The 26,170-nt window shown below is 48.0% G+C and overlaps 1 protein-coding gene across 7 annotated transcripts in view; it reads right to left on the reverse strand.

Annotated features, from left to right (window-relative positions):
• Positions 1–26,170, reverse strand: part of BLTP1 (bridge-like lipid transfer protein family member 1) — a 126,944-nt gene that overhangs the window by 69,040 nt on the left and 31,734 nt on the right. For 6 of the 7 annotated variants that reach the window (XM_054563462.1, XM_054563496.1, XM_054563488.1 and 3 more), the window contains exons 19-40: positions 26,040–26,146; positions 24,967–25,175; positions 23,250–23,477; positions 22,325–22,462; positions 20,803–20,982; positions 18,510–18,638; positions 17,974–18,093; positions 17,022–17,302; positions 15,749–15,999; positions 13,663–13,930; positions 11,484–12,321; positions 9,337–9,407; positions 8,656–8,829; positions 8,077–8,197; positions 6,799–6,945; positions 6,289–6,416; positions 5,528–5,727; positions 4,470–4,667; positions 3,608–3,819; positions 1,088–1,239; positions 528–678; positions 212–364 (exon numbers count right to left, since the gene is read on the reverse strand). In XM_054563462.1, coding sequence (XP_054419437.1) covers positions 212–364; positions 528–678; positions 1,088–1,239; positions 3,608–3,819; positions 4,470–4,667; positions 5,528–5,727; positions 6,289–6,416; positions 6,799–6,945; positions 8,077–8,197; positions 8,656–8,829; positions 9,337–9,407; positions 11,484–12,321; positions 13,663–13,930; positions 15,749–15,999; positions 17,022–17,302; positions 17,974–18,093; positions 18,510–18,638; positions 20,803–20,982; positions 22,325–22,462; positions 23,250–23,477; positions 24,967–25,175; positions 26,040–26,146 — 4,456 coding nt within the window. The remainder of the gene's footprint in view (positions 1–211; positions 365–527; positions 679–1,087; positions 1,240–3,607; positions 3,820–4,469; positions 4,668–5,527; positions 5,728–6,288; positions 6,417–6,798; positions 6,946–8,076; positions 8,198–8,655; positions 8,830–9,336; positions 9,408–11,483; positions 12,322–13,662; positions 13,931–15,748; positions 16,000–17,021; positions 17,303–17,973; positions 18,094–18,509; positions 18,639–20,802; positions 20,983–22,324; positions 22,463–23,249; positions 23,478–24,966; positions 25,176–26,039; positions 26,147–26,170) is intronic. The other variant, XM_054563454.1, reaches the window with a different exon arrangement.

Genomic DNA, 26,170 nt, shown 5'->3' on the forward strand with positions numbered 1-26,170 from the left:
CACCCCCCCGCCCCGAGGCCTCAGCCCTGCCCGCAGCCCCCAACCCTCCATGTGGTCCGCCCCCACTCGCCACCTGAGCCCCGCGGTCTGTGGGCCCGTGTGTCTAACTGCACTTCCCCTCTGACTTCCCACACGCCTCACAGCCGTGGGCCCATGGCCCCTCAACACGGCAGGGCCTCTCCGGAGCTAACGCACGGTTGCAGTCACTGACCATGGTGGCGTCATCGATGACGGCGTAGTTGGCCTGGTGCAGGTAGTGGTGGAGGATGTTGCACAGTAAACACGAAGGGTTTTCTTGGAGAAAGCGAGCAACTTTCGTAAGTCTGTTGTATTTACTTCTTAGGGGGAAATGCACGCTTTTATTCTGAAACAAAGCAAAAATAACAGCCTTCGAATGATGTATTAAAGGCAGTACAAATAAAAGACACCCAGCAACTCGGCACTCGCAAGTCTGACGCCTGCCCACGAGACGAGGAACCAGGGCCGCCCCCAGGACGCACCCCGCGCCCCTCCTGCGGGGGACCCACCTCCAGGGCCTCGGTCATGATGCAGCCCATCACAGCGCAGGCCCGCAGCGCCCCCTCCGTGTCCAGCTTGCTGAGAGACGACTTCAGCTGGTCAATGGGGACGAGCCACGCCCCCACGGCCGGCGTCGCTGTGCTCAGCAGGTTCAGCTGCCTTCAAATTTAGTTTTAAAAATTATATAAACAAGTGTCACGATGTGTATTTCAAACAATCTTCCCTACCTACTGTATTTAATGGCTATTTTGTTTAGGCAAAATTACTTTTCCTTCTGACCACCAGATAAAAGAAAAGAAAAAAATACAAAAGAGCCTATCAGAAGTGAAAAAAATAAAAAGTTCATGGCAGGGTAACATGTAAAGAAACACTAAAGCCCCGGGAAAGAGGGTCAAACAGGGTGGGACTAACGTCGACAGAGTCTGGGGCGGGGAAAACAGGGAAGGGGACAGCCCTCGCACTAGATGTACACCCGAAAGATGGCTCAAAATACGTATGCAACAGAACAGCATGCCTCTGAGAACAGACAGACGTCAACTGACGGCCATGCCCTTTCCGGCCCTTCTACCTAGAAAACGCGTGAGCCGGAGACCGCACGTTGGTGGGGGCCGCACAGCTGAACCAGATCTCCTGGATGGTCAGCTTCATGCTGCAGGAGTCGGGCGGCGGCGGCAGGAGAGGCACGTCCTTCTTCAAGTCGTCAGACTCGACGCCCTCATCCTACGAAAAACAGAACGCCCAGAACTGCTGCTGAGGGGTGTGAAGTGTCGTTTTTCCCAGATGAAGACAGCGAGGGAAAGAGGTCTGTAACTTGCCAGAAGCTACAGAGATAGTGAGTAGACTAAGTGGCAGAATTAAGGTTCTGCTTCCTATTACACTCTATTTTCTGTTCTATCTAACAGAATATTTAAACTTCCAAATAAAGAGCTATAATCAATGTTACTGTAACCCATGTTCAAATAAACAAGACTCTAAAAAATTCCTAGTAATGCTTGTATGTAAAGCTGTACTGAGAAACAGGAATAGTATATTTTGAATGTGCAGTCATCACCCTTCACAATGCAGGAAGGTAAGAAACATAATACTAAATAACAAACAAAAGTCTCCTGCCTTTTACATCTACTTAAGGTCCCTGACTCACTTGCAGGTATCACTGGTCAAGAGAAAGCAAAGACCAGCTTTTCCTTGTGAAGCAAATAAGGCGTGAAGGTGGCCCACGAGACAGCTTGGGTCCGACGTGTCACGACGCCGGGCGAGCGACTGGCCCAGGCATCTCCGAGCCGGCAGCGTGCACCGGGGCCCACACTCCCTCCTCTGCAGTTCTGAAACCCACAGCGCTTTTAACAGAACCTTTTTCTGCACATGTGGCATCGAACCCCGATCCACACTGATGAGAAGCTATTTATCCCACTGGCGACTGAAACTGCGCTTACAAACATGTAAGTATTTCAAGATGAGGCCGCCTCAGGTTCACTGGGAGCTTGTGTAGCACACGGCACACACACCGTGTCACCTCTCTTTCAGAAGAACGCCTCCGGAATTCTCAAACACGCCTGGCCCGTGGGATTGGGCCCAGGGCTGTGAGCCAGCACTGGGTGTATGAGGACACAGAGGACGGTCTTCAGGAACGTGAAATTTCAAAAAGGGAGAGGGTTAGTAGATAATAAGCAACTAATTGTAATAGTATGGGAAGCGAAGACAAATAAACTTGATGTGATTGGATGTCGGCACTCACAGCACCTGTGGAGGGTACCCAAGAGGCCCCGGGACAGGACTCGGGAGCTCGGGGAAGGCTGGTGCCTACGGCAGAGCCCGTGGGAAAGAACGGCGTCATCCACGGGGCTGGCCCAGGAAACGAGGGCAGAGAAGAGAGGCGAGGACAGAACACGGGCGAGCAGCTCGGCCAGGGACAAAGGGCCGCAAGAGAAGACAGACCGGGGAAGGGAACCCAAGACAGACGACTGCGCTAAGGCCCGTGGGGGCTTCCGTGGGAGAGCAGGGTCCGAGGTGAGGCGGCGGCCGAGGTTCCCCAGGTGCTGCACAGGCACCATGCAGGGGAGGCACAGGAGGGGACGGGCAGCAAGGCTCCTCCCAGCCCCCCTGTCCGGGGAAGCAGCCACGAGCCCTTTAATTTCCTCATTAAAGTGCCAATCCCCACCTGCCCCACCAAAGACATCCAAAGACCCCACAGGGAAGCTGGGATTAAACTCTTGAAGTACACATCAAAATGAGTGTTTTCAAAGACATTCCTAGGAACGTGGGGTTCACAGGTGATGATGCAAATAGATACTGAGCACCCATGGCACACCCCTTAATTAAAGGCGGCCTCTCACCTCCTCCTGGCCTAATTCTGAAACGGCCGCGAGTGCGCGCGCGCGCGGTCAAGCCCAGTGCCAGCCCGCTCCTACGGGGGGCAGACCCCGAGCCCTGCCCTTCCTGCGTGTGGCTGCCTGCCCCCCACAGCCCTGAAGAGCACTGCCCTTGCACACTCCTGTCACGGATGGAGAGGACTGCGGGAGGGGGAGCGACTTGCCCAAGGTCGCCCATCAGTTGTTGGTACGATGCTTTTGTGATTAGCATTTTAAGTGTCTTTGTTATTGCTGTGCCTGCACTTAGCGCCGTACTATTCTACCACAAAAATAATAAATGAGTGGCATCTAAGGGATTCTTTGGGACCCTAACTGAAATGGGCAGGTATTGACAAAAATATTTAGAACTTACATGAAATACTACCAGTAACAAAACTAATTATTTAAAAAATGAATTTGGCTAAAATCCTTCAAAGGACATAAAAACAAATCCTGCTTTTTAAAATTTCTATTATTTCATTAATTCGGCAGATATTAATAAGTGCCTAACATGAACACAGTATTACGTTAGGTACTATGATGGAGATAAGCATATCTATGATACGGTGCCTACAAAATTATACTCCAGTGGAAGGGAAAGAACCAAAATGCCTTTGCTACCATTTAAGTACAATCCAATCTATAGAAAGACAAGCAAATATACTCCAGAAATTAATTTGTGTTGGTACATTGTTTTCTATGTTATTCTTCCCAAGTATTACTATTAAAAATGCCCCAACCTGCTCATCGGAAACAGAATTTCCATTCAAGTCTGAAGAAGGGCTGGCCCGGTCGCACGGGAGGTTGTCGTCGGAGACGTCCGTGTTGTAGCCGCTGCCGGTCGGGGAGTCGGAGGAGTTGTTGGATGTCAGCGCTCCACCCCCTTCGCTCACACTCGCTTTGCCCATCGTTCCAAAAGCGTTATACAAAACGGCGCCCGACTGTCTTCCCCCTGTCCCGGTACAAGAATGTTTCCATTGAGATGCCTGGCATCTCAGTGATGGACTCTGCCGAATCCATGAAGAAAACAAAAATCCCATATAGAACTTTTTTATTCTCACCAACACTTAACCTTATCTATAAGGCCAACATAAAATTAGATTATCAGGTAAGCAACTGTAGGCACATACAGCTACTATTATATACAACTAAACCTCAACGTCTCAGGAGCAAGTCAGCCTTCCTATTTTATTGCATTACTCAATAACGTAAAAGAAAACAAATATAACTCTAAGTCAGTCTATGTCTCACTAAATAAAGGATTTGTAGTACTTTCATCCTATACGGCAAAGCTCTGCTAATCAAAGATCCCACTTCCAAAGACTCAAGCTTACCAACGCGGGCCGGCTTTGACCTGAGCCGCAGATCGCTCTGCTCGGGCACTGAGACTTTACAAGTCTGGGTGTTCTGCTAGTTTTGGATCACGCAATGGAGGGAACTGGGGCATCCACCCCTGGTAAGTAACCCCAGGTGCCACACTTCCTGCTTGAATAGACTGACTCAGGTTACCGAAAGTCATGAGTGTTCAAAAGGTTTCAGCAGCATGGGGCCAATATGTCCCCACTTAAGCAGAATTAAAACAAACCAACAAACAAAACCTACCTTTTATGGTTAAGTTTTCAAGTCCACACTCAAACATTATCCACCCCCATCTTTCCTGGCTGGGACCTATCCGAGTCACGTCCGGCACAGCTTGCTGATCGGTCTCATCCACAAACGTGAACTCGTCCAGCTCCTCCAGCGTGAAGAGGACTTTGGACTTCTCGAAGGGGATGGCGGTGATGGCGCAGGTGCCGACGTCTGTCACCACAAGAGAACACCATCACTTTGAAAGGCAGAGGTTTTACGTATTTTTTTAAAACAACAAACAATGTAAACATTTGGCACAGTGGTCATGTTTCAAAGGTACCTGAGTAGTCTGTCAAATACCAAAAACAAACAAATGACCTGAGCACCCTGGAACACAGCGCTGCCTCAGGCTGCCCCTGACGAATTGCCGGAACGGCGGAGAAATAGGCTGGGGGAGGGGCATCCCACGACTGACCAGTTACCTGCCCAAAGGCAGCATGAATTCATTTCCGAAAGGGCACAGGGCACTCAAAGTCTAAAGTTTAAAAGCTCCTAAATAATTCAGCGTCACAGAAAACTGTTTTTAAACACTTTTTCATTACGGACCCTTGGGCCACCTGAGACGGCTCAGACCTCTGAGCGAGCCGCGGCGCGGAGCGCGGTGGGCAGGCCGGAGGCGGCAGATGGCACGTCACGACCTCGCTCCCCTCAGCGGGGCCTTTGAGAGGCACTGCCGTGGCTATCACTCATGCTGCCGCTGTGTTTCACAGACTTACCATCCACTTTGGATACTGTGATTAGTAATTTTTAATAAACTGGGGTCAACAGATTTCCCAAAGTGAGGAAGACGCTACAGTCCCCGCGCTTCTGCTCTGCAAAGAGCACCCAGCCCCAGGATGGAAACACACCCCCGACCTCCCTACCACAGTTACCTTCCTAGTTCTCCCTAGAATGTCAGCGAGAAAGAGTTAAACACCACCTGTTCACTATGTGCACAAATACCTTTCTCTTTCTTATGAGACACTAAGAGTGTGGCAATATTCAAAGGGAAATATGTCTCCTTCGGCAAAGTATCTGTTGTAGAATCCTACCTGTTGTATCGAGGCCCCTGAGCTGCCCATGAACGCGATGGATGTTTAACTTGGCGGCGATCTCCTTGCCTTTCTCGGCTCCAGCGTTGGACCTGAGTGACCCAGACGACTGAGGCTGCATCTTGGTGGCGTGGACGTACCTGTCAAACCGGGATGCCCGGCCGGCCTCTGTGCTGCCAGAAGCCTCTTCGACCACGCCTCTTCACGGGGGAGAGAGCAAGAGAGAGAGAGAGCACACCATGGTCATGTTTCGGTAGCACGGCTCAGGAAGCACGCTGCACTAGCACTAACGAGCGGCTTAAAACAAACGCCCCACTGCTCTAACTCAACCAGCGTTAGGGACAAGCTCCTCATGGTTTACTGGAAAACAGTGTAAATAAAAACAGTGCACACTTTCCAGTACCTACAAGGTGAGATTTAAAATTCCAATTCTAGTTTTGAGGTTTAGCTTTAGAATTTTCACAAATCTATTAAAAAGATGATTAAAGCTTGCTTTTTCATCCAGCAAGATAATCATGTCTCAAAGGAATGAAATTTTTTTTAAAGATTTTATTTACTTATTTTTAGAGCGAAGGGAAGGGAGTGAGAGAGGGAGAGAAACATCAATGTGTGGGTGCCTCTCACACGCCCCTACTGGGGACCTGGCCCGCAACCCAGGCCTGTGCCCTGACTGGGAATCCAACCTGCCACCCTTTGGTTCTCAGGCCAGCGCTCAATCCACAGAGCCACACCTGCTGGGATGCAAATGAAATCTTTCTTACCTGTTCATACGAACTTGTGTAGCAATTCTGTCGAAACACAGAGCAACCAGGGACACGTGAGTCACGCTTCTACTGGGAGCTGTACTGGGAGATTCTTCCACTGAGGCTTGTAACAAGCATAAGTTTATCTATCACAGAAAATGGCATAAATGTCAGAGTTGAAAAGTGAAAAATTACCAAACATAAGATATACAGAAAAATGAAAAAACTACTGTTAGGAATAGCATGTCTATGTGTCTGGGAGTTATAAAGACAAAGCTTATAAATATAGGCTCTCATAAAATAATAATTAAATTCTTACTGGATGGATGTGGAATATTTTAGTGTACTTTACCTAACAGTCTGCTTAAGTAAACTTATTGGTATTACATTCATTCTTACATTAGCTCTTCAAGGCAATAAAATATGTTTTTGATATTCTACCACCATTCACGTTAGTAAGTACAAAGGACAAAACCACCAAAATGGTCTCCTCTTTCAGGAAAAGTTTTAAAGCTCTTAACTTGTTACCTTTGGTACGCTAACGTTGGCCTGAAGACCTTTAATCGTCACGCTGTCTTGCTTCATTGTGAGGCTGGTCTGTGTCTGTCCTTCGTGGGTCGTTCCCATAGCAGGGTGCTCAGCTTTTGTTCCGCGAACGTCTTGTCTGGAAGATAACTACAGAGAGTGAAAGCAGGATTGGTATCGCACAACCACGTTGTAACCTCCACGTCGCCCGGTCCAGCAGCCTGCTCATTCTCGCTGCCCCCTGCGGCCCCGGGGGCCTCTGTCGGCAGAAGAGCACCCTGGTCTCAACGTCCGAACCTTACGGAACAGAACGGCAGCTTCAGGGTTCAGAGAAGCGACAGACAGGAAAGTGAAATAGGCCTACAGAGAAACTGAAAAACGGCGATAATAATTGCCATTTTTTTAGGTATTTTCTAGGATCACTAAATTCTACTCGTACCTGAGGGCAGATTTGGGTTCTCATAATTGGCTCCTTGTTGGCTGAGAAAACAAATCTCTTTTGATTAGTTCTACCTCTACCCTAACGACCAATATATTGTGAACACAGCTCCTGGTAGAAGCAGTCTCTGGTCACATTGTGTTTCGACAGACAGAACTGCTACACACGTTCGTACGAACGGGCAGGAGAGGCTCCATTCACAGCCTGGCTTGGGGGCTCAGTGGATGGGGTGCAGGCCTGTGGTCTGAGGACAACCTGCCTTGCTCTCACTTTGCCTCTGGCACCCAGTCCAAACGGGACCCAGACCGAGGTGACAGCCGAGTGGAATAGGCCAGGAGAGCAGGGACGCGACTGCCTCGCCACGGCTGCGGCCCAGGCTACGGCAGAAGCTGAGCGTCACACACCAGCAGGCGGGGACCTGACTGGCCAAGTCAAGTGAACAATCTCAGAAACAGTAAGAGACAAGTTTCCTCATCACAGAGAAAAGCCAAAATGCTATGCAGCTTTGCTTCCTTAGGAAATGAAAACCAGCCCCAGAGAAGGCACGTTCACTGGGCGCCAAAGCTCCTTAGGAAAGAGCTAGAATTAAGTTACTTCTGAAATAAAAGGAAAAAGAAAGCCACATTTTCATAAATAGCTGACTACTGCTTCACCCACAGTATAGTTTTATATGCTATCTCTTATGGAGCCAATGACATGCACAGACTATTTAGAAATGTCCATGTGTTCCAATTGAAATGACTAATACACTTTTAATACATTCAATTTTTTTCAAGTTTGGGTATTAGCTACACATGAAAAACACTCAATTTGCCACACTCGGCTGGAGAAGAAGTCCTTACATTTTCCGAGAACGTGGTCTTGCTGTTTTGGACAGCCTCCCTGAGGACCTTGGCGTGAAGGTCATCCACAATCGCGGCCGGATGGCGGGTGCTGGCGTAGTGGACCATCGCTTCGATGTATCTGTGGGAGAACAGGAAATGAGAAACTCGAGTTTATCGAAGCCATCCCATTGTGTTCCATTCTGGATTATATTCATGTTAGTTTTGTCTCCCTAGATAAACCGTAGGCTTCTTGCAGGACAGAGAACCTATTATTTTCCCTTTATCCCTCCATGAACGAGACAGCAGTTAAGAATATCAAACATATAATTAGTTATTAGGCATTTCATCATTTTTATGCTCATTGGCTCAAAAGCAAAAAATGAAAACTATAATGCCATATAATTCTTACACTATTGCACTGTAACTCTGTGGGCTAAGTAGCAAATGATGACTGAGTGAAACACAGGCCTTTTAAAACACCTCTTCCTTTCCGCTCAACAAGGAGCCCCGGTCGAGAGTCCCCTTTACGCACGTACGTCCCACACACCGCGCATCATTGTCTGAAGCATCAGCTCTGGCTGCAGACCACGCTGGTACCTGTCCACCGCCTCGGCCACCAGAGGTGTCAGCACGACGTCCACGGCGCCCCTGACCTCCACGATGGCGGTGGTCCTGGTCTGGGCGGCGGGCTGGTCCAGCGCCCACTCCTCCGTGCCCGTGTCGTCGTCCGCGCCCTCGGCGGCCCTCCTCTCCAGCGGGGTGTACGGGGTTCTGTACGTGCAACCGGCAAAGTGCGCGTTACGCAGACCGCACGGTGACGCAGGAGCTTCCTTAGGACGGGGGACACCGGAACCTGCGCTTATTTCCTGAAAAGCTCACGGAATCGGGCCGGACGTTTCACGTCCCAAACACTCTTCAAAGACAGGACCAGTGAGATACGAAAGCCCGGACTGATCAAACGCAGTCCATAGATCAAGTGAGAAAAAATACTGATACATATACTCGAGGAAGCTTTTCCAGAAGAGGGCAACGACACTTGCGGATTCTTACTGGAAGTGCACCCAGGCACGGCCTGCAGACTGAGCTGCAGGAGATGCTTGGCTGCTTGCAAATGCCCACAGAGCCATGGCAGCTGAGAGCTGAATCATTGGGGGCAATGTATTCATAAAATAAAGTCTACAGTCAAATCAAGGATGGTTACTCTTTAGAATAAACTCTGCATATCTCATAATCAAGACACACAGACTTGAAACTTTAGAAGTACCTATTTTTACTTACTTTGAAGATGATCCTGAAAGTTGCATTCCTCGGTCCAGCAAAGAATTAGCTGTGAGCCCCTGTTTGATGACCTAGAATAACAAAAAATATTACTTATAGTCTAGAATTTTAATATTAATTATTCTCTAATTTTATGCTATAGACTGATGATCTATGAATATCAAAATTACCTCATTAGGATGATTTTAACATACACAAGTATTTGACAGAAAAATTGAGAAAAAAATCATACAAAGTATTTATTTGGCAATTTCATTTTCAGTTGATTCAGACAAAGGCCAGGGTGGGGTCACAAGGGTTCAGCAGCAAGTTAAAAGGCCAGACGACGAAGCTCACAGGCAAGCGTGCCAAGTCTGCCTTCCAGCACTCCTGCTGAATTGAGCTTTGAAGCCAATTTTAGAGTCTTTTCCTAGCACAATCGACTTTAAAGTGGGGAATCCCATACAAACAGTACACTGCAGGAAAAGCTAGGATGCACGTTAGATCCATGAAAGATAATTACTACAAATAACACCCTTGAACAATCCAACTGAATCCTTTTAAATGTGAGGCAGAGTGAGTGGAGAAAAATAACTTTCTTACTTCCTATGTTCTATTTTTAAAGTGATCTAAAGGTATGAGTTCTTTATCTTCTCCAGACATTTGACTCCTTAATCAAACCCAATAGATTTATTGAAAATACTAAAATAATTCTAACCTTTCAAGTGCTATTCTGCACCAGTACCATTCAATTTCATTACCAGAAAATTCATAAGCCAATATGTTTCCACATGGAATAAAGAGAGCATTTTTAGATCTTAGCATGAGCAATTTATCTTGGGCAAGGACAGATACGGGCACAACCTTAAAACCCATACTTTTTGACGGTTACTCAAGTTTCCATTCCCTCAATACATATTGCTCACCCGCTCCTGAACCTGTTCTCTGTTAAGAATACTCAACCCCACTTACCCCCTGTCCATCAGTACGTAAGTCCTGGCTGCCGCAGCCTCCTAAGTGACCACCCCACTTCCTCTCTTGCTTAGTGACAATTCAGCTGCACTCAGCAGCCCAAGCACAGGAGATCACATCCCATGGCCTCAAAGCTCTCGCGAGCTTCTGAATGAAGTTAACACGGAGCTCCACCCCCCGTGCCTGCTCTGTCACCTTGCGCAAGCCCCGGCCATCAGGAGCGCCCCCCACCAGCCACGCCTCCATCCCACTGCCTTCTTCCCAGCTGCAGCAGCTCGGCAGGGCCTCCGCCTGAACGCCGGGCCCTGGTCTTCTGTCCTGTGCTGCTCCTCCCCTTTCAGGTTCCCGTTTAAATATGAAAGGCCCTCTCAATACAACCTCTTATTTTCCACGCCAGAACCCATAGGTTATCTTCAGAAGGCTCTCTGCCTGTGTAACCGCGTACTTATCCATTGCCCTATGAACTGCCTGTCCCCATCCCCCCGACGACAAGCCCCATGCCCCTTTCCCTCCGCAGCACAGAGCGCACGCCAGGCTCATGTGGCATACAGCACATGGTTACCCACGAAGGCGTGAAGACACTCTCAGTAAGTGCATCGATATATGTAATCAGTTCCACAAGGTTACATATGCTTGATTTTGGTCTTTAAAATTATAAAAACTTCTCTTAGTAATGTAATTCTATAAAAATTGTTTTCATATCGGCTATGATCACTACATGTCTTCTGACCCATTTATAGCTCTCCTAAAGAAAGCCATTCGCAGACTGCACGGCAGAAGTGGCCAACAAGCAGCCACGCTAAATCGTAAGGCCGCGATGCCGAGTGAGTGGGGCTGGGCTCGCACGGAAGCAGTCGCGGGTCAGAACACCGGCTAAGAGCAACTTCGAAATTTATTTTTAAGACACAGAAAATATGATAAAAAATAGTCACCTGATCCTATTTTAAGAGTATAGCGCAGATAAGTGACTATTACATCAATTAGTTAACATTATGACAGTTCAAGTCTGTAACTATTTCTCAGTTTGATATGCTTACCTTTCCAACTCCTACCAATTAACCTTGAGACCTATTACCACACAGGAAGCCCTGACTTCAGAAAGGAAGCTAAAGTGACTGAGAGTAACTCTGAAAACATCTTCAAAATCTACTTTTCTAAATAAACGTATCAGTGGAAACTGACGACCTGGTTTATACCTTAAACGTGGGCACAGAGAGCTGCTCGCACGAGGATGAGCTCTCCTCGCTGGTCGGCGTGTCCAGGTCGAGGGGGCGGTGCAGCGAGGACTTGGAGGTCCTCTTATTGGGCGGGTGCTTCACCGACCAGTTCACCACCTGGAACTGGGTGAGGTAAGTCTGGTAGCAGCTCATCACCGGCTGCTGACTGGCGGCCTGCTCGCTCTCGCCCGCCTTCTCCCCTTCCGCAGCGTACAGCTGCTCCAGGACGTCGTCTTCGCCGCCCAAGGCAGACACAAAGGAGGCCTGGGACGGGTGGGTTCTGAACGGCAGGGCGCGGGGGTCCTGGAGGCTTTCCCCGTGGCCGAGGAGCGGCCCCTCCACGCTGTGATAGATGGAGCCCCGGCTGTAGTCGGTCTGCTGGGCCTGCTTTTTCTTCTTTTTCCTCCCTGGGTAAGTTCCAGGGCCTTCGTCACTGCTCATGGGCTCGAACTCCTCTGCTGCTGAAAAGTAGGCCTCGCTGTCGGCCATGGACATGCTGGAGTCCATGGATCGGTACTGATGGAACGAGTTCGAGTCGGCCGACGGCGTGTACGGGAACGAACCAAAACTCCTCCTCTGCTTCGGCGAGTCCAGGACGTTCTCATCGCTTCGGGAGACATCACTGCTAAACTGCACTCCCACTGTGACGGGCTGCTTGTCCCCATAAAAGGCAGCGGTGAGGCTCTTGGTGCTTCCCAGGCGGGCGGAGCACACAGAGGCTTGTCGTTTCAGGGGCGAGCGCAGCGGGGACTGACCTGCAGACTTGTCCTGAGTATTTGGAGACACAGGGCTGTTTCCTGAAATTTCTGTAGAAACGCTAAAACAGAAAGCAAAGCTATTACTCTTTACTGTACACAGAATTCACTCCAAGTATAAACAGAAGTACTTATAAAATCCTTTTATGCCCTGACCAGCATGGCTCAGTTGGCTGAGCATCATCCTGCAAAGCGAAAGGTCGCCGGTTCGGTTCCCAGTCAGGGTGCAAGCCCACGCGTGGGCCTAGTCCTGGTTGGGGGTGTGTGGGAGGCAACAGATTGATCTCTCACATCGATGTTTCTCTCCCTCCCTTCTTCCCGCCCTCCCTCCTTCTCTAAAAATAAATAAAATCCTTAAAACAAATCCTTTTAGTAATCCGAATCATTTTACAACAAAAAACCTAAAATTTTACAATAAAATAACCATATAAAGTAACAAAACAATGTGTTCATATCCCATATAGTTTCCAAAAAAATTGAGGAATCTTAAAGCAAACAAAACATACAAGCCAGAATATAATCTATCCATAATCCATGAAACCTAGTGCTTCATCAGTTGCTTTTTTTTTCATATCTTTTACAAGCTTGCCCAAGAATATGTACCAGAGAGACCTTCTATTAACTGGGAAGATCTGAAGGAGAGAAAAAAAAATCACAGATAATCCCAATGTTTCTGACTTTGTCAACTGACAGAGAAGTGCCATTTACTGATGCAGAACAAGCTGACCATGACGGGCACAAGGCCACATGTCCAGTCTGAGATCTCGGAGGAGCAGTCAGGTGGACAGGTCAAGGAGGTAAAGGTTGCAGCCGCAGTTTGAAGTTTAGCCACAGATGGTAAGTGAAGCCAAACAGATACAGAGACTGTCTGGGAAGCAGCACAGAGAGAGGAGAAAGGACACAGAACAGGGTCCTAGGACAGCAACTTGTAACAAGCGCCGCTGTAAGAGGGAGAGAACGAAGAAAGGGAGGAAAACACGGAGGACGTGGGAACAGCCTGAGAAGGAACGGCCCAGGAGGGAGTAAGGTCTGAAATGTGCCACCAGGCCAGGAGGAGAGCGTGTTTCAAGAAAGGAGGAGTCAACTACCACAGGGAGAGAACAAAAAGAGCCCCTGGTCCAGGACAACACCCAAACGTTGCCACAGTTCACTCTGCGAGGCCGGAGGACAGGGAGCGTTTACTGTCCTTACGCTCTTCTGTTTTCCTAATATCTGGAATGAATATATATACGTGTATTACTTTTCTAACCAAAAAGACAACAGCAAACGGGCATTTACAAGCATGTCCAAGAGGAGAAAAACACTTCTACAGCAGGTAAGGTGAGAGGAAGGAAGTTTCCGGGCCATGCCCTTGGGTGGTCAGGACCCCTGCGAGCACGTCCCGTGTCTGCTCCAGCACTGACCTCCCCTGGCCTGCGTCTCTCTTTGCGCCGGGCAGGAACTCCTTCCGGGGTGGCGCACGCTCCTCGGCGCCAGAGGAGGGGCTTTCCCTGTCCCCAGCCAGCAGGGGCTGGGCCGCGCTGGAGCTGCTGCTGTCGTCGGAGGACGAGGACGCGCTGTGGCCACGCGGCGGCACCTGCAGGCTCAGGTGCTGTGCCCTCCTCTCGGCCTCGGCTCCAGCCGACCTGCCTTCCCAGTCTTTCCTCCTCACGCCGTTCGTGCTGCCTGCACCTGCAGACCATGGGAGGGAGCTCCGTGAACACAGCGATCTCCACAGCAATTTACAGCAGGTGTGGCAACGCAACTCAATCCCATTTTTAAGTATAATCGTTTTTTAAAAGCACAAGTGTGCAATTTCACCAAGCAAAGTATCCACCCAAGTGTGGATCCAGAGTCCACAGACAGTGAATTTCTTCTTCTTCTTCTTTTAAACTTTTATTTGAAAATTTTCAAACTTAACAGAAAATGTTCAAGAATAACACAAAGCTACCATGCATCTTTACTTGGCATTACCTATTTTAAACACTTTGTTCCATTTACTCTATTTACATATAGTATACATAATACTCTTTGAGAGTAATTGGCAGACATCGTAGCCTTTTCCCATAGCTACTCAAGTGCTTATTTGCTACGAATACTATATAACCACTGTCCAGTTACCGACTTGATCAATTTAGCGTTTCTGCAACACTGTTCGTTACTCTGCCACACGCTTTCCAGTTTCCTTGATGGCCCCCCAGTGTCCTCTACAGCACTCTGCCCCCCTGGTCCAGGATCCAGTCTAGGACTGCACACTACTGCATGCGGCTGTCTGTCTAATCTGGAACGTGTCCCCAGGCCTGTGACAAGGGCCCTGCGACATTGCACACGGGCTCAGCCACACACCTGACTGTGTGACTTCATGCGCCCAGTCTCAGCGATGAGCCTCAGTGTATTCACTATCAACAGAGGTGATATGCAACTCATACGGTAGTTTGGGGATTAAGTAAGAAAATGTCTGTGAAAATCTTCGAAAACAAATGTTATTCAAATGTAAGACACTAGTATTATAAAGAAGACCCGGAGGTGAAATGAAACTTAACTTACTTTTCTTTACACGACAAGAAGTTTTGGTGTTGGCTGATTTTATAAGATAATCTTCTCTCATAAGCAAAACAGGGGAAATCAAACAACCTTAAAACCACGCGCACACCCTTGCGCTCACTCTGCGGTGGAAAACCCTGGAACCAGAATTTGGCCGGTGGACACGTGTGTCCTGCGCTTTCTACTACGAGCTCCTTACACAGGAGACATCTCTCCAACAGACTGTTAAAAAGATCTTTCCTAACCTTGTTTGTCTCCTGGCAAAAGGTAGTGCTAAGTTAATGCTTTTGAATGAACCAAGGAAAACAGGCTACACATGGGTGAGCTATCAAGACGTCCCCATGTTTCGCTTGCTGACAGCATGGCAACTAAAGCAACAGCCGGCCCTATTTTAGGGACATACAGCTAAGAACCCAAAGGAAAATCCACCTTTGAAGTCTTGAGAGAAAAACACAAGGGAAACCCATTATCCAGCGAACACCCCATTCACTGTCCATCCCGAATGCACGTTATCTGCAAAGTTATCCCACAGGCTCTAAGGAGAGACCACATCTGTCTTCTTGACACAGTTCCATTTTAGTGAGAAGAATATTTTGCAAAAGTAGTTGATAACTTTGAGGCCAATGGTATAAACATTACTGTTGTTTTTAATTAAAGTGGTAAAACAACTATTACTTTGAAGCATAACTATTCCAAAGTATATAGCTCTGGAAGTTGGCTTCTAGGAAAATAAGCACATAGAAGGAAATATTTAGAATAAGCCTGAACAGTGGACCTATTTTTGCCTTGTGTAAATCTGAAAAACTCACGTCTTATCTGGTATTAGTTAAATCACCTGCAAAACAAAGGAGATGATCACATCCTATCTCTAAGACAGGTCTGAAAACTACGTTGAACAAAGTAACAGTGAGCGTCTCTCAGAACAGCGTAAGGAAAAGTTAACAGAAGATGAGCACGTCGCGTTACCCTCCGCAGCCTTGGGGGCCTCCTTGGTGATGATCCACTCTCCAGGCTGCAGCAGCGACTGTCCGTAGTACATGTCAGACTCTGCGCTGGCGCTGGAAAATGCAGAGCTGCTGGACGGGGTCAGCTCCTCGAGCTTGAAGAAATCCAGGCCAGCCGCCGTGCCGCCAAAGAACCTGCAGCCGCCGAGACAGCCACACCTGTGCCGGCACCGCTTGCTCCGCAGCGGGTCCTCGGGCCACAGAAACCACAGCCTGGGCGGGGCAGACGGACAAACGAGAGATGACATAGCACAAGCCCCGTGAGAAAGGAAAACTTTCTGGCAGATAGTTACATGTAAGTTAATTGTTAGTATTTGTAAAAGACACAGTAAGCAAAAGGTTCATTTTTACTGTGATAGGTCTTTTTAATCACTTTGCCATTCTAAAAAAACAAATAAACAATAGTCTTGCCATGGTGTGAGAGGGAAATAAACAGGAGCAATAGTAAGAGAGCTATAGCACAAAAAAAAAAAAAAAAACCCCAAAAGAGCTAGGAAGAAACAAATGTAAAAATCACTGAAATCCAGCTTAAAAACTGGACAAAGCTATTAGTATAAATTCTGCCTAATAGATAATTCATTACTTTTAGGATCTCAGAGCCTGTTTCACATGGCAAATCGAATATGCCCAAATATTATAAACATGGGGCAAGTAAAAAATTATTTCTCAATAAAGCCAAAATAATGCATTCTGCTACACTTTAGAGAAATTGTAATAATTTTGTAGTAAGTACTCTAAATGAAGAAATGAGACAATGAAAAAACGCATTAAAGTTCTCAGGCCCTGGGAGTGACCCACGCAGACGTTCCGTAACACCAATCGGAGAGCTCGGCCTTCAGTCCTTTCTCACATGCGTTACCTCGCTGCATTCTCAGAACCCTCACAGGAAGACGGGATTGGCATCAGCATTTCATTTTACACTCGTTCATTCAGATTTCTTGAATATCTATTACGGGCCTAGCACTGTGCCAGGCAAAACCACCTGCGCCAAGTGAGGTTTACAGCGCAGCGGCTAATACGTGGTCGGTCACTTCTCCGGCTTTTCAGAAACAAATACACCTGCTCCCAAAACTCCTGGGAGACAAACACCTACAAAGGCACCCGGAGCTGAAGGCCAACGAGTCACCAGGAAGGGACACAATCACAGGAAGTCTTTATTCAAGAGGCTCTTGTTCCATTCCCACTAGAACTGCCTCTGTGACTATGGAGCCACCTCCACCCTGAACCTCGCTCACCTCTTCGTCCTGGCATCGTGGGTCTCTAAGAAATGCCTCTGCGCCTCGTGCTTGGAGTGGTGGTCGGCCGCCAGCGCCACATCCATGGTGATGAGGCCGAGGCTGGCCGAGCCGGCCTCCAGCCAGCAGGCCCGCCGCAGCGCCGCAGGCTGCAGGCCCGCCCGGGGGGCCGCCAGCTGCTCGACGCACTGCCTCACTTGGAAGTCCTGAATCGCCGCGCTGATTCCTTCCCCAACAGTCTGGTTGTGGAGATTACAGTTTGCAACCCGGACCGCACCCATCTAGAAAATGAAACAGAACTCCAGTGTCTGTATTTTTTTGGCAACTCAGAATAAACCACAGAATAGGTAATTATTTCAAGTTGCATAAAAGAGAAAAAGAAAAAAGAAAAAGGAAAAAGGGTAAAAGAGAAACAGAAAAAAAATGCAACAGAATAAAACCGTTCAATTTTAAAAAAAGGATAAAAGGGAGGAAATATAAGTCCCCAAAAAAAACACAAGAGAAAAAATGAAGTTAGAAGGGTGATAAGTAATAGAATCACAGAATCTTTCAAAAGCCTAATTTTGAAGAGTAACTCATCAAGCGGAGGTGGCGCACCTGCTGGCAGGAGGCAGGCAGGAGCCACGAACACGTTAAGGGTAACGGCACCAAAACCAAGTCTCCGAACAACATTACCGGCTCGCTCCCGGCCATAAGCAGGCTACAGGCCTGCACCTCTGCCGCGCAGTAATGTTGTAACAATCCGGCGAGAGTGAAAGAGCAGTGGAGTTACGCCTGAGACGCCAACACTGGAGGCGAACACGAGTGAGTAAAGAGCAGAAAGCCGCCCCCTGGACCCTGCAGTCCTGGGCGGGACGGCAAGTCAGAAACGCGCTGTCTTCTGAGACACAGAGGCCTGGCGTGGTCCCAAGGACAGGGCGCTAACCCGGCCGAGACACCGACCGGCAGGTACCTTTATGTTTGTGGCGCAGCCGTGCTCCACAAGGTAAACGTCAGCTCCATCGACCGCTAATCGAGTCATAGTGTATTTCAAATCGTCTGAAGCTGGACAAGGCCCAGGAACACAGCTCAACTAAAAGGACAAAAGGCGGAACAGTTAATTCTATTCAAATCAACACAAGGTCATGTGAGGAATCTGAACGTGCTCTGGATTCAATTTTTAAATCTTCCACTTGAACATAGAGCAAATCTCAAAAACTTGGTGTAATAATGCAATGAGACTGAGAGTTTACAAGAAAAATACAAGAGATAAAATTTTTATGTGTCCACTTACTTGTGAATACATGTTTGAACAATTACCTCATATTTTAGTTACAGCTAAGTAACAACTGGCTACAAATTTGCAAAAATAATGTTAAATGAAAAAACTGAACTACAGTGTTTAATTTCAGGCTTTGTGCATTTGCTTTAAAACTGATACTTCAATGTGTCATGTAAAAAAGAAATCCACAAAAGTCTATGAAACTGCTGACATATTTGTTAACCTACCTTGGATTCACAGAACCGACGATCAATTCCATGCTGACAAATCATGACTGATTTGGGTCTTTCCAGTTCATACTCCCGACAGACCACGTGAAAAACAAAGGTCTGTCCCCACTCCAAGAGGCATGCCAGCTACAAACAAAAAGGACGGGTCGGCAACACTGGCAGCAGCCAGCCTGCGCGCGGGGCTCAGGAGCTCATCGGGGTGTGAGCAGCCTGAGAGCCTGAACGCTGTCTTCCACCTGCTGCTCCGTGACCTGTCTACCTGTTGGCCAGCATCATGATTTTTCTAGCTGGACACAATTTATTACAAACTCGTGCTGCTTTTCATTTGTGAATGACAAATAGACTGCCAAAAGGAAAACTCATTTCAACGGAAAAATATAACTTCTAAAGCAAGTACTTTTCCTCAAGGTTATATCTATCTTTTTCTTTTTTTAGTTTTACATTTTCTTTTTTTAATTTATTGCTGTTCAGTTACAGTTGTCCCACATTTTCCCCTATTGCTCACCCCTACCCTGCCCCCTACTCCCACAGTCAACCCCCCCCAATTGCCTGTGTCCACGAGACCTCTATTCATGTTCCATTGCTTGACCCCCCCGGTCACTGTCCGTATATCTTTCTTCCTATATGAAGAACCAGAACCCAGGCACAGAAAAGTACCTAGAATTCTCTACATAATAATCAACCAAGCTTTGATGGGAAATTTGAGTACTTAGTTATCATACTGAACTACAATTTTGGAAAATCAGATATTTTGAAGACTGAAGCACTTTTGTTTATGTAAATAGAAGTTTAAATAACCATATATCAATTCTTCATCAAATCTTTAGTTAAAAAAACTCTTAATTCTGTAATTGATTAGTTAATAAACACACTGAGTCACAGGTATACATGACATTATCCCTGTGTAAAAAATACATAATGTAACCCTCTGGAAAGCATGGACTTCCCTTTTCAACCACATGAAGAACAGCAGGAGGCCCATCAGAAGCACCTGCGGAATCATGAACCTCAGTGGCGGCAGCAACACCAAGACCCCAGGGCAAAAGATGTTCCCCGTCTCAGGTGAGCGACAGAAGGTCCGGTCATCCTCAGGGTCAGCTCGGCTCAGAAAACAAGCCGTTTGTAGCATGTGCCCGTTCTCCACGTTTGTAAACGTGGAGGACGGGAAATGCTGGGTGAGCTAGTTACGGCCCGGGAGCACTCAATATTTGTTTTCGTCCATTTTTATATAAAATATCCCTTTGAAATTCGTTCACTTTCTTACTATTTCTAGAATCTTAACTGTTGCTGTCTCCAACAATTTCTTTTAAATATAGAAGGTATTTAGATTCTTTCGCCACCTTGTTGCTACCACCTGTCTCTCCATTATATGTCTCATACCCATTTTGTAACTTTTTATTAAAGTTGCACGTGTACATTGCTGCTACATGCTGGTCCTTAGAAATGCCAGGGTAAGTCTGCATATCATCACAAAGATATGGCCCAACAGGTGAAACGTCACAGTAATATGGCTGTTCAACGACATCTCGGTGGCCCATTCCTAGAAGTAAACGACCCTTAAGGCCCCCAAGTCTCCTAAAGACAAAGTGGTCCAGGGACACGGGTCCTCTGTCCTTAAAAGGACGCGTGGACGTGAACAGCGGTGTGGTGACGGCTGCAGCAAAGCGGGGTGTAAGAGGACGAGATGGTAACGGAAAAATCAAAGATTAAATCAAAAAATTAACTACAAAATAAAGACACAGCGGACGGAGGGTAGGCGGGAGGGGCGTCCACCCAAAGGGTCCCCCAGGCCCCTGGGCCAGGCCCCCTCGCAGAGAGGCCACTTCCGCTCCTATAAACCAGCACCCCCGTCACCGACGGTGGGCACAAATGCCGTTGCCTTGTTTTGGGAGATAAGTAAATGCCAAATTCAAATCCTACTTAAGAATGTATAAAAAAAGCAAAGTTCTTAGGAAATTATTCTATATATTGGGAAAAGAAGATTGTTCAACAGTGAAGAACCCATTAGTGTAAGTTTATGAATACGTGTTTGTATAACATATATCTTACCCTGTGTTTTTCCCAAAAAAAATCTCACACTCTTTAAATTCCTCTGTACAACTATAAAATGTTACACTGCTCAGTGTAACGCAGCTTACAAAAGCGACACTTGTCCCCAGCTCGCCTGCTGCTAAGAACTGTGAACGCCAGGAGTCCCGTTGTCACCGGTGCCGACGCAAGAGACAAGCCGGAGGCCGACGCCTTGCCCCCGGGGCGGGGGCGGAGGGGGACAGCGCCCTGCGAGCCGTACCTGCGGCGCCGTGACCTTGGCCGTGAGGCTGCCCGCCTGCACGTCGATGAGCCACGCATACTCCAGGGAGTCGCTCCCCAGGGGCAGGCCTTCTGCCGAGAACATGGCGTGCGCTCGCAGCTGCAGGCCCGACAGGCTGATGCGACCTTCCCGGAGCGCGTCGTCCGCGGGGGGCCGCTGCTGGGGACAGTGCAGTGAGGGGTGAGGCGGGCGAGGAAACTGCGCTGTGGGTTCCAGGCTGCTTCCCCCCGAGGCAGACAGTAAGAACAGGCTGTCCGGGGAGTAAGGCTTCCGGACGCACCCGCTCCTGACACTCCTCTCACCCACCAAGAGCCTGGCCTAAGCTCTGCAGCCACAACGGCCCCAAGAGCCCACCCACAACGCGAGACGGCTGAGCCCTGAACAGAACGCGGGCCTCGGAGCGGCCACCGTCCTGGCTGGGGAAAGGGAAGCCCGACTCTGCTGGCAGGACACATCGCAGGCCCAGGTCTTGTGGGAGGCAGGAGCCGGGGCTTAAAACATTAGGAAGAACAACAGGGAACCACAGAGCATTCAGACCATAAAATGAAGAGCTAGGGAAGAAGGCCATCTTCCACATGGCTTTTGTAAGTATGAAAAGGGCAGACTGATCTTACAGAGTAACTGAGCACTTGCTCCTAAAAGCAGCAAATATTTCAGAGCATGTCTAAGACTCACTCAGTCCGAAAGCTACAGGGTATGTGCCGCCGGGGGGCACTGCCGGGGCGCAGCCCACGGAGCGTGGCGAGGGGCCCGGGGTCGGGAGGCTCGCCGAGCCAGCCCGCCAGCCCCCAGCACAGCCTAGTGATGATCTGGGGTAGTTGGCTCGTGTTCCCACTTCCGTGTGTTCTTGGCTTTGTAAAAATCCATTTATATTTCTAAAGCACACAACCTGCCTAAAAGTAGGGAAGAACCCTAAAGTAGTGGTAGAAACAGAGGCCATTTGGCATTAAAAAGCAATAATTATAAGGTGATAACCCACCCAGTTGTGTAAATTATTCCCACTTGATGAATATCATTGGTTCTCTTCCAAAGGAGCCCCAGAGATACCGTGAAAGAGTTAACAAGGTATCCTGTAGGCGTGTTAGATGGAAAGAACAAATCATTGGCCATGCAGATATGCATGCTTTGAAGGGTTATGGTACTGGTTAATAGTCAGGTGGTGATTTTCAGCAGAATCCACCATTTTCTACATTTTCCTTTCCCTAAATAAATGGAAAAAGTATAAAGTATTTATTTCCACTTCTAAAAACAACAGATATAAAATATAAATGTCTAGGATCATGTAAACAGAGAATAACAGAAAGAAAACAAAACAGATTCTTGAAAAACTCTCATACATACGTACACACACACACACACACACACACACACACCTTCTTAATGAAAAGTCTCCAGCTCACGGAACTGCATTCTCCACGCACAGAAGCTAACACGTCGTTCTGTCCCCATAAAGAGCACCGAGAAATCTTTAGGTCTCTACCGCCGCTCACTGTCCCCTTACCTGGTAGTTGTCACTGACGAACACACTCAGGGGAGACAGGACAAGCTGCAGCATAGTCTCCCTAAACCCCTTCTTCATTTCAAAACACAGTCTTTCCAAAAACGCTGTGGGGCACTCAGGGCCATCGGCAGCTCCATGCTGAAGTGACACAAACACCGTTAGTCAGGACGGAGAAAAGGCGAAGGCCAAGGAAGCACAGGAAAATACAAATTATATTTATATAACTAAGTGATTTTGACTTTTAAAAGAGAAACAGTGTTTACTGACAAACACACATCACCTGCTCCCCAGGAAGGACATTAGGGCCACGTGTACCGGAGGGGCCCCCTCTGCACTGCACCCTGAGGCACACGGTGTGGAGCCCTGTGCGGCACGAGGCTCAGGGCCCCCCGACCCCACCTGGCCCGACTCCCATGGCTCTGGGCTCTTCGGGAAACATAACCCTGCCCCAAGCCAGCCCCGAGAGGCCCCTGGCAACCTCAGAGCGAGCCGGGGTTCAAAGCTGGGCCAAGCCTCCAGCGACACAATTCGACCGCCAGGGTCAAGCCTGAGCCTGGATTTTGTGATAGGTCGACCACAAGCCCCTACTGGTCTGGAGTTGGAGATACAGGCTAAGAAAATGTCAAGTCCTGGAACACACATCGGGCTCACTATAAACAACTCAGGGCCACGTCAAAATGTTCTGAAGTTACACAGACCAGCAAAGGGGAGACGAGACTGAAAGGCGCAAACTGGAGAGTAAAGTTATCAATGACCAAGGAATCACATTCTGAAGCAAACAACACACTATCTCTACAGAGAACAAGACTAAATTAAGAGGTTTTCGAATGTGAGTGTTTTAACAATCGTGGGCCTGCGCGCGCATGGGGCCCCCACACTGGGTGACCCCAGGGTGCTATGGGCCCTCGGGTACGCAAACACTTACAACGGGGAGACGCCCATGGACTTTGTACAAATTCACCAGCACAGTGATGTCCCACGGACGCAGGGACAGTGGGTGGACGGACTTGGCTGAGCTCTCGTTTTCCTTCCTGTCACCGTCCATGGCAACAGCGGTCCACCCAGAGCTGGAGGACGTTGACAGGGACAGAACAGGGCTCGAAGCCACCTCCTCAAAATCCATGTACATGTCATCCTCCCCAAAGTAGTTTTCCTGTAAGTATTAAAAACCAACTGTTACCAAGAGATCTATAACAACTGCTTGCCTTAGAGCCCAGAATTTGTAAACTAAGCATCTCCCGAACCCACGTAATTGAATTAAAAGCATGTGGTCTGTTCTCTTAAAATAGAAAAAGGGTACACATATTTAAGACTGCTTAGCAAATCAACGTTCTACAGCAAAAAAATCCCCCAAAATTACCAAAGTTTATATAGTAAAACTTCATGACACCACCACCTCCAATTATAGCAAAAACTTGCAATCTACATCCTAGAAGAATCTCTGAAGATTTGTAAGGTTCAACGGTTTTCATCTGTTCTTCTCTGAGTGCGAAGGAAGCAGCGCCCAGGACCGACAGCTGCCCCCGTCGCTGCAGGCCACAGGGCTCCCTGCTAGCGAAGCCTCCTCTCGCCCGCCGGCCTCCGCAGCGGTGAGCCCGCGAAGGAGGCGCCGACACACCAGGCTCACGCACGCAACCCTGCCGCTCCTGACTGCTAAGGTGTGGGCAATCCATCTCTCTTCGACTGTCAGGTGTCGTAAACAACCCACAGCACAATGAAAATCTTAAGCAAAGTGAATGCGCAACATCCTGGACAAATGCAAGATTTCATGACGTCGCAGAACGTTTCACTGGGTAACTGCTCAAGCCACAGCTAAGGCTCTCGGGGACAAGTGGGAATCTGGGAGCTCCGAGCAGTTACCTGCAAAGGAGGCTAAATCACAAAGAACTACTGATGACTCGCTGGGGACCTTTTAAAAGTATAAGTTGACTATCAAAAGAATAAGAGCGATGTCTAGGAAACTGACAAAGTCCTCACACGCTCTTAGAACAGCCGTTCTTCGGAATCACACCGCTGACGCCCGCCTTCCAGGGCCACCCTCCTGTGCGGTCATGCAATTCCACGGAGACCCCGAACCAAAATGATTCAACACTTGATTCCGTCCTTGCTCAAAAAACAGTGCCTATTTCTTCAGAACCTAAAGCTGTGATACTAAAATAAACTTGTTTTCATGTATTGGCTTCAATTTCTAAGTGGAGCTCCAAACAAATCTTTGATTATTCTTTACCATGAAATGCAGTTGTTTGTGTCTAACAGGTTCACCTGCAGCAGGCTTTTCTTGCTACCAACCACCCTCAGACGAAAGGCTGTCCTGTACGTCTATGGCTGTGTTGGTTACAACGTGCCCAAGTGTGTCCACGCCGCCTGTCCTGCTCGTCCCTCCAAGCTGCGCTCTGCGAGAGCAGACGCTCTGTCACCTCTACCTCAGGCGACCAGCGCAACTCCTAGGACACGCTAAATGCTCCCAAAAAATGAGGAACTCAGGGGTACACTACTTTTAATAAAGAATTTTGGAATTGAGTCTAGTACTATATATAATATATAATATATTCTCAAATATATATAACATATTCTCAACACTGCATCATCCGACTGGCTGCTGCCTATGTTTAAAAATACATGAGTTCGTTTAAGCGCCATACCTTTATACACAAAAAGGCATTTAACAGAGGCCCGTAGAGCGTTATCTGAGAATCCGGGGACAGCTCCATCTCCACGTGCAGCCTGTCGGGCGGAAGTTCGGAAGGATCAACGGGGGGGCGCGAGGACGTGGAGGGCGCAGAGGCGACCCTGTCTGACGTCTTCTGGGACGGCCTCAACACAGACAGCATTGTTTCTTCCATTTCTGACACTGAATAAATTCAGGAACAGAGAGTTCGGTGAAGGGAGCAAAGACCTCTCAGAAGTCCTTCAAGGAACTAGTCACTAAGGAATTCTATTTGGCAACTCAGAAGCAGCGAACCCTGATATAACACCTACAGTGCATGATGGAAACAAACCCGAAAGACTAATCATTGAGAACGCAACACAGACTAGACTCCATTGAAACGGGTAGAAATACGTCAGTCAGACTGCACAGAACCGATGAAAAGTTCCCGGTGACATCAAGTCCCTGCAATATAAATCCGGGTCACCATCAGGCTTCTGCTATTCTTGGGCATTAAAGTATGATTGTTTTCCGATAACCAGCTTTTCAAATAGCGTCTTGTTATTAGGTTCCATACATAAGAATGATTTGGAAAACTATTCTTTAAAATGTAACCTATTGGAAAAATACAAAGGGCCCCAGTTATGAGGCACATAAGCCTCAGAAGAACTGCAACAGCATCCAAGGCATTTAGGAAGCTAACGTTTCACGAAACCAAGCGCTCCAGGGACAGCACACAGGCCGCCATGCACCTTGTGCGGTGTCCAGCTCTGCGGCTCCTGTCGTGTAGACCTTGAGAAAATCACAGACTTGCTTTCCCTGAGCACGTTTGCTCAGGGTTGTGAGGGCCAAAGGAGACAGTGCAAGCCAGGAAACAGCTTGGCCTAGTACTTCATACACAGTAGACGCTCAATAAAAGTTAGCTGTAATTATACCAAAATTCTAAAAGATTGTAAATGTACGGAATTATGTCAAAAGAATAGATGCATTTTTCCTTCCCTGTATCTTTGATGATTATCAATCATAACGTCAGATGTGTCAAAGTACAAATCACTTAAAAAAACTCACATGACTGTTTCAGCTGCTCATCTGCTTTCTGGGGGTAAATTGGGTGCCACGTGTAATCGATCGTAAGCATGACGCTCGGCACAGTCCAGCATTCAACCCAACCAGCCCTGGAGGAGTCAAGAATGAAGTTT

The sequence above is a fragment of the Pteronotus mesoamericanus genome, unplaced genomic scaffold, assembly GCF_021234165.1.
Source record: "Pteronotus mesoamericanus isolate MK-2021 breed Mesoamerican mustached bat unplaced genomic scaffold, CSHL_Meso_final contig_163, whole genome shotgun sequence".
In the NCBI taxonomy this organism is placed as follows: Eukaryota; Metazoa; Chordata; class Mammalia; order Chiroptera; family Mormoopidae; genus Pteronotus; species Pteronotus mesoamericanus.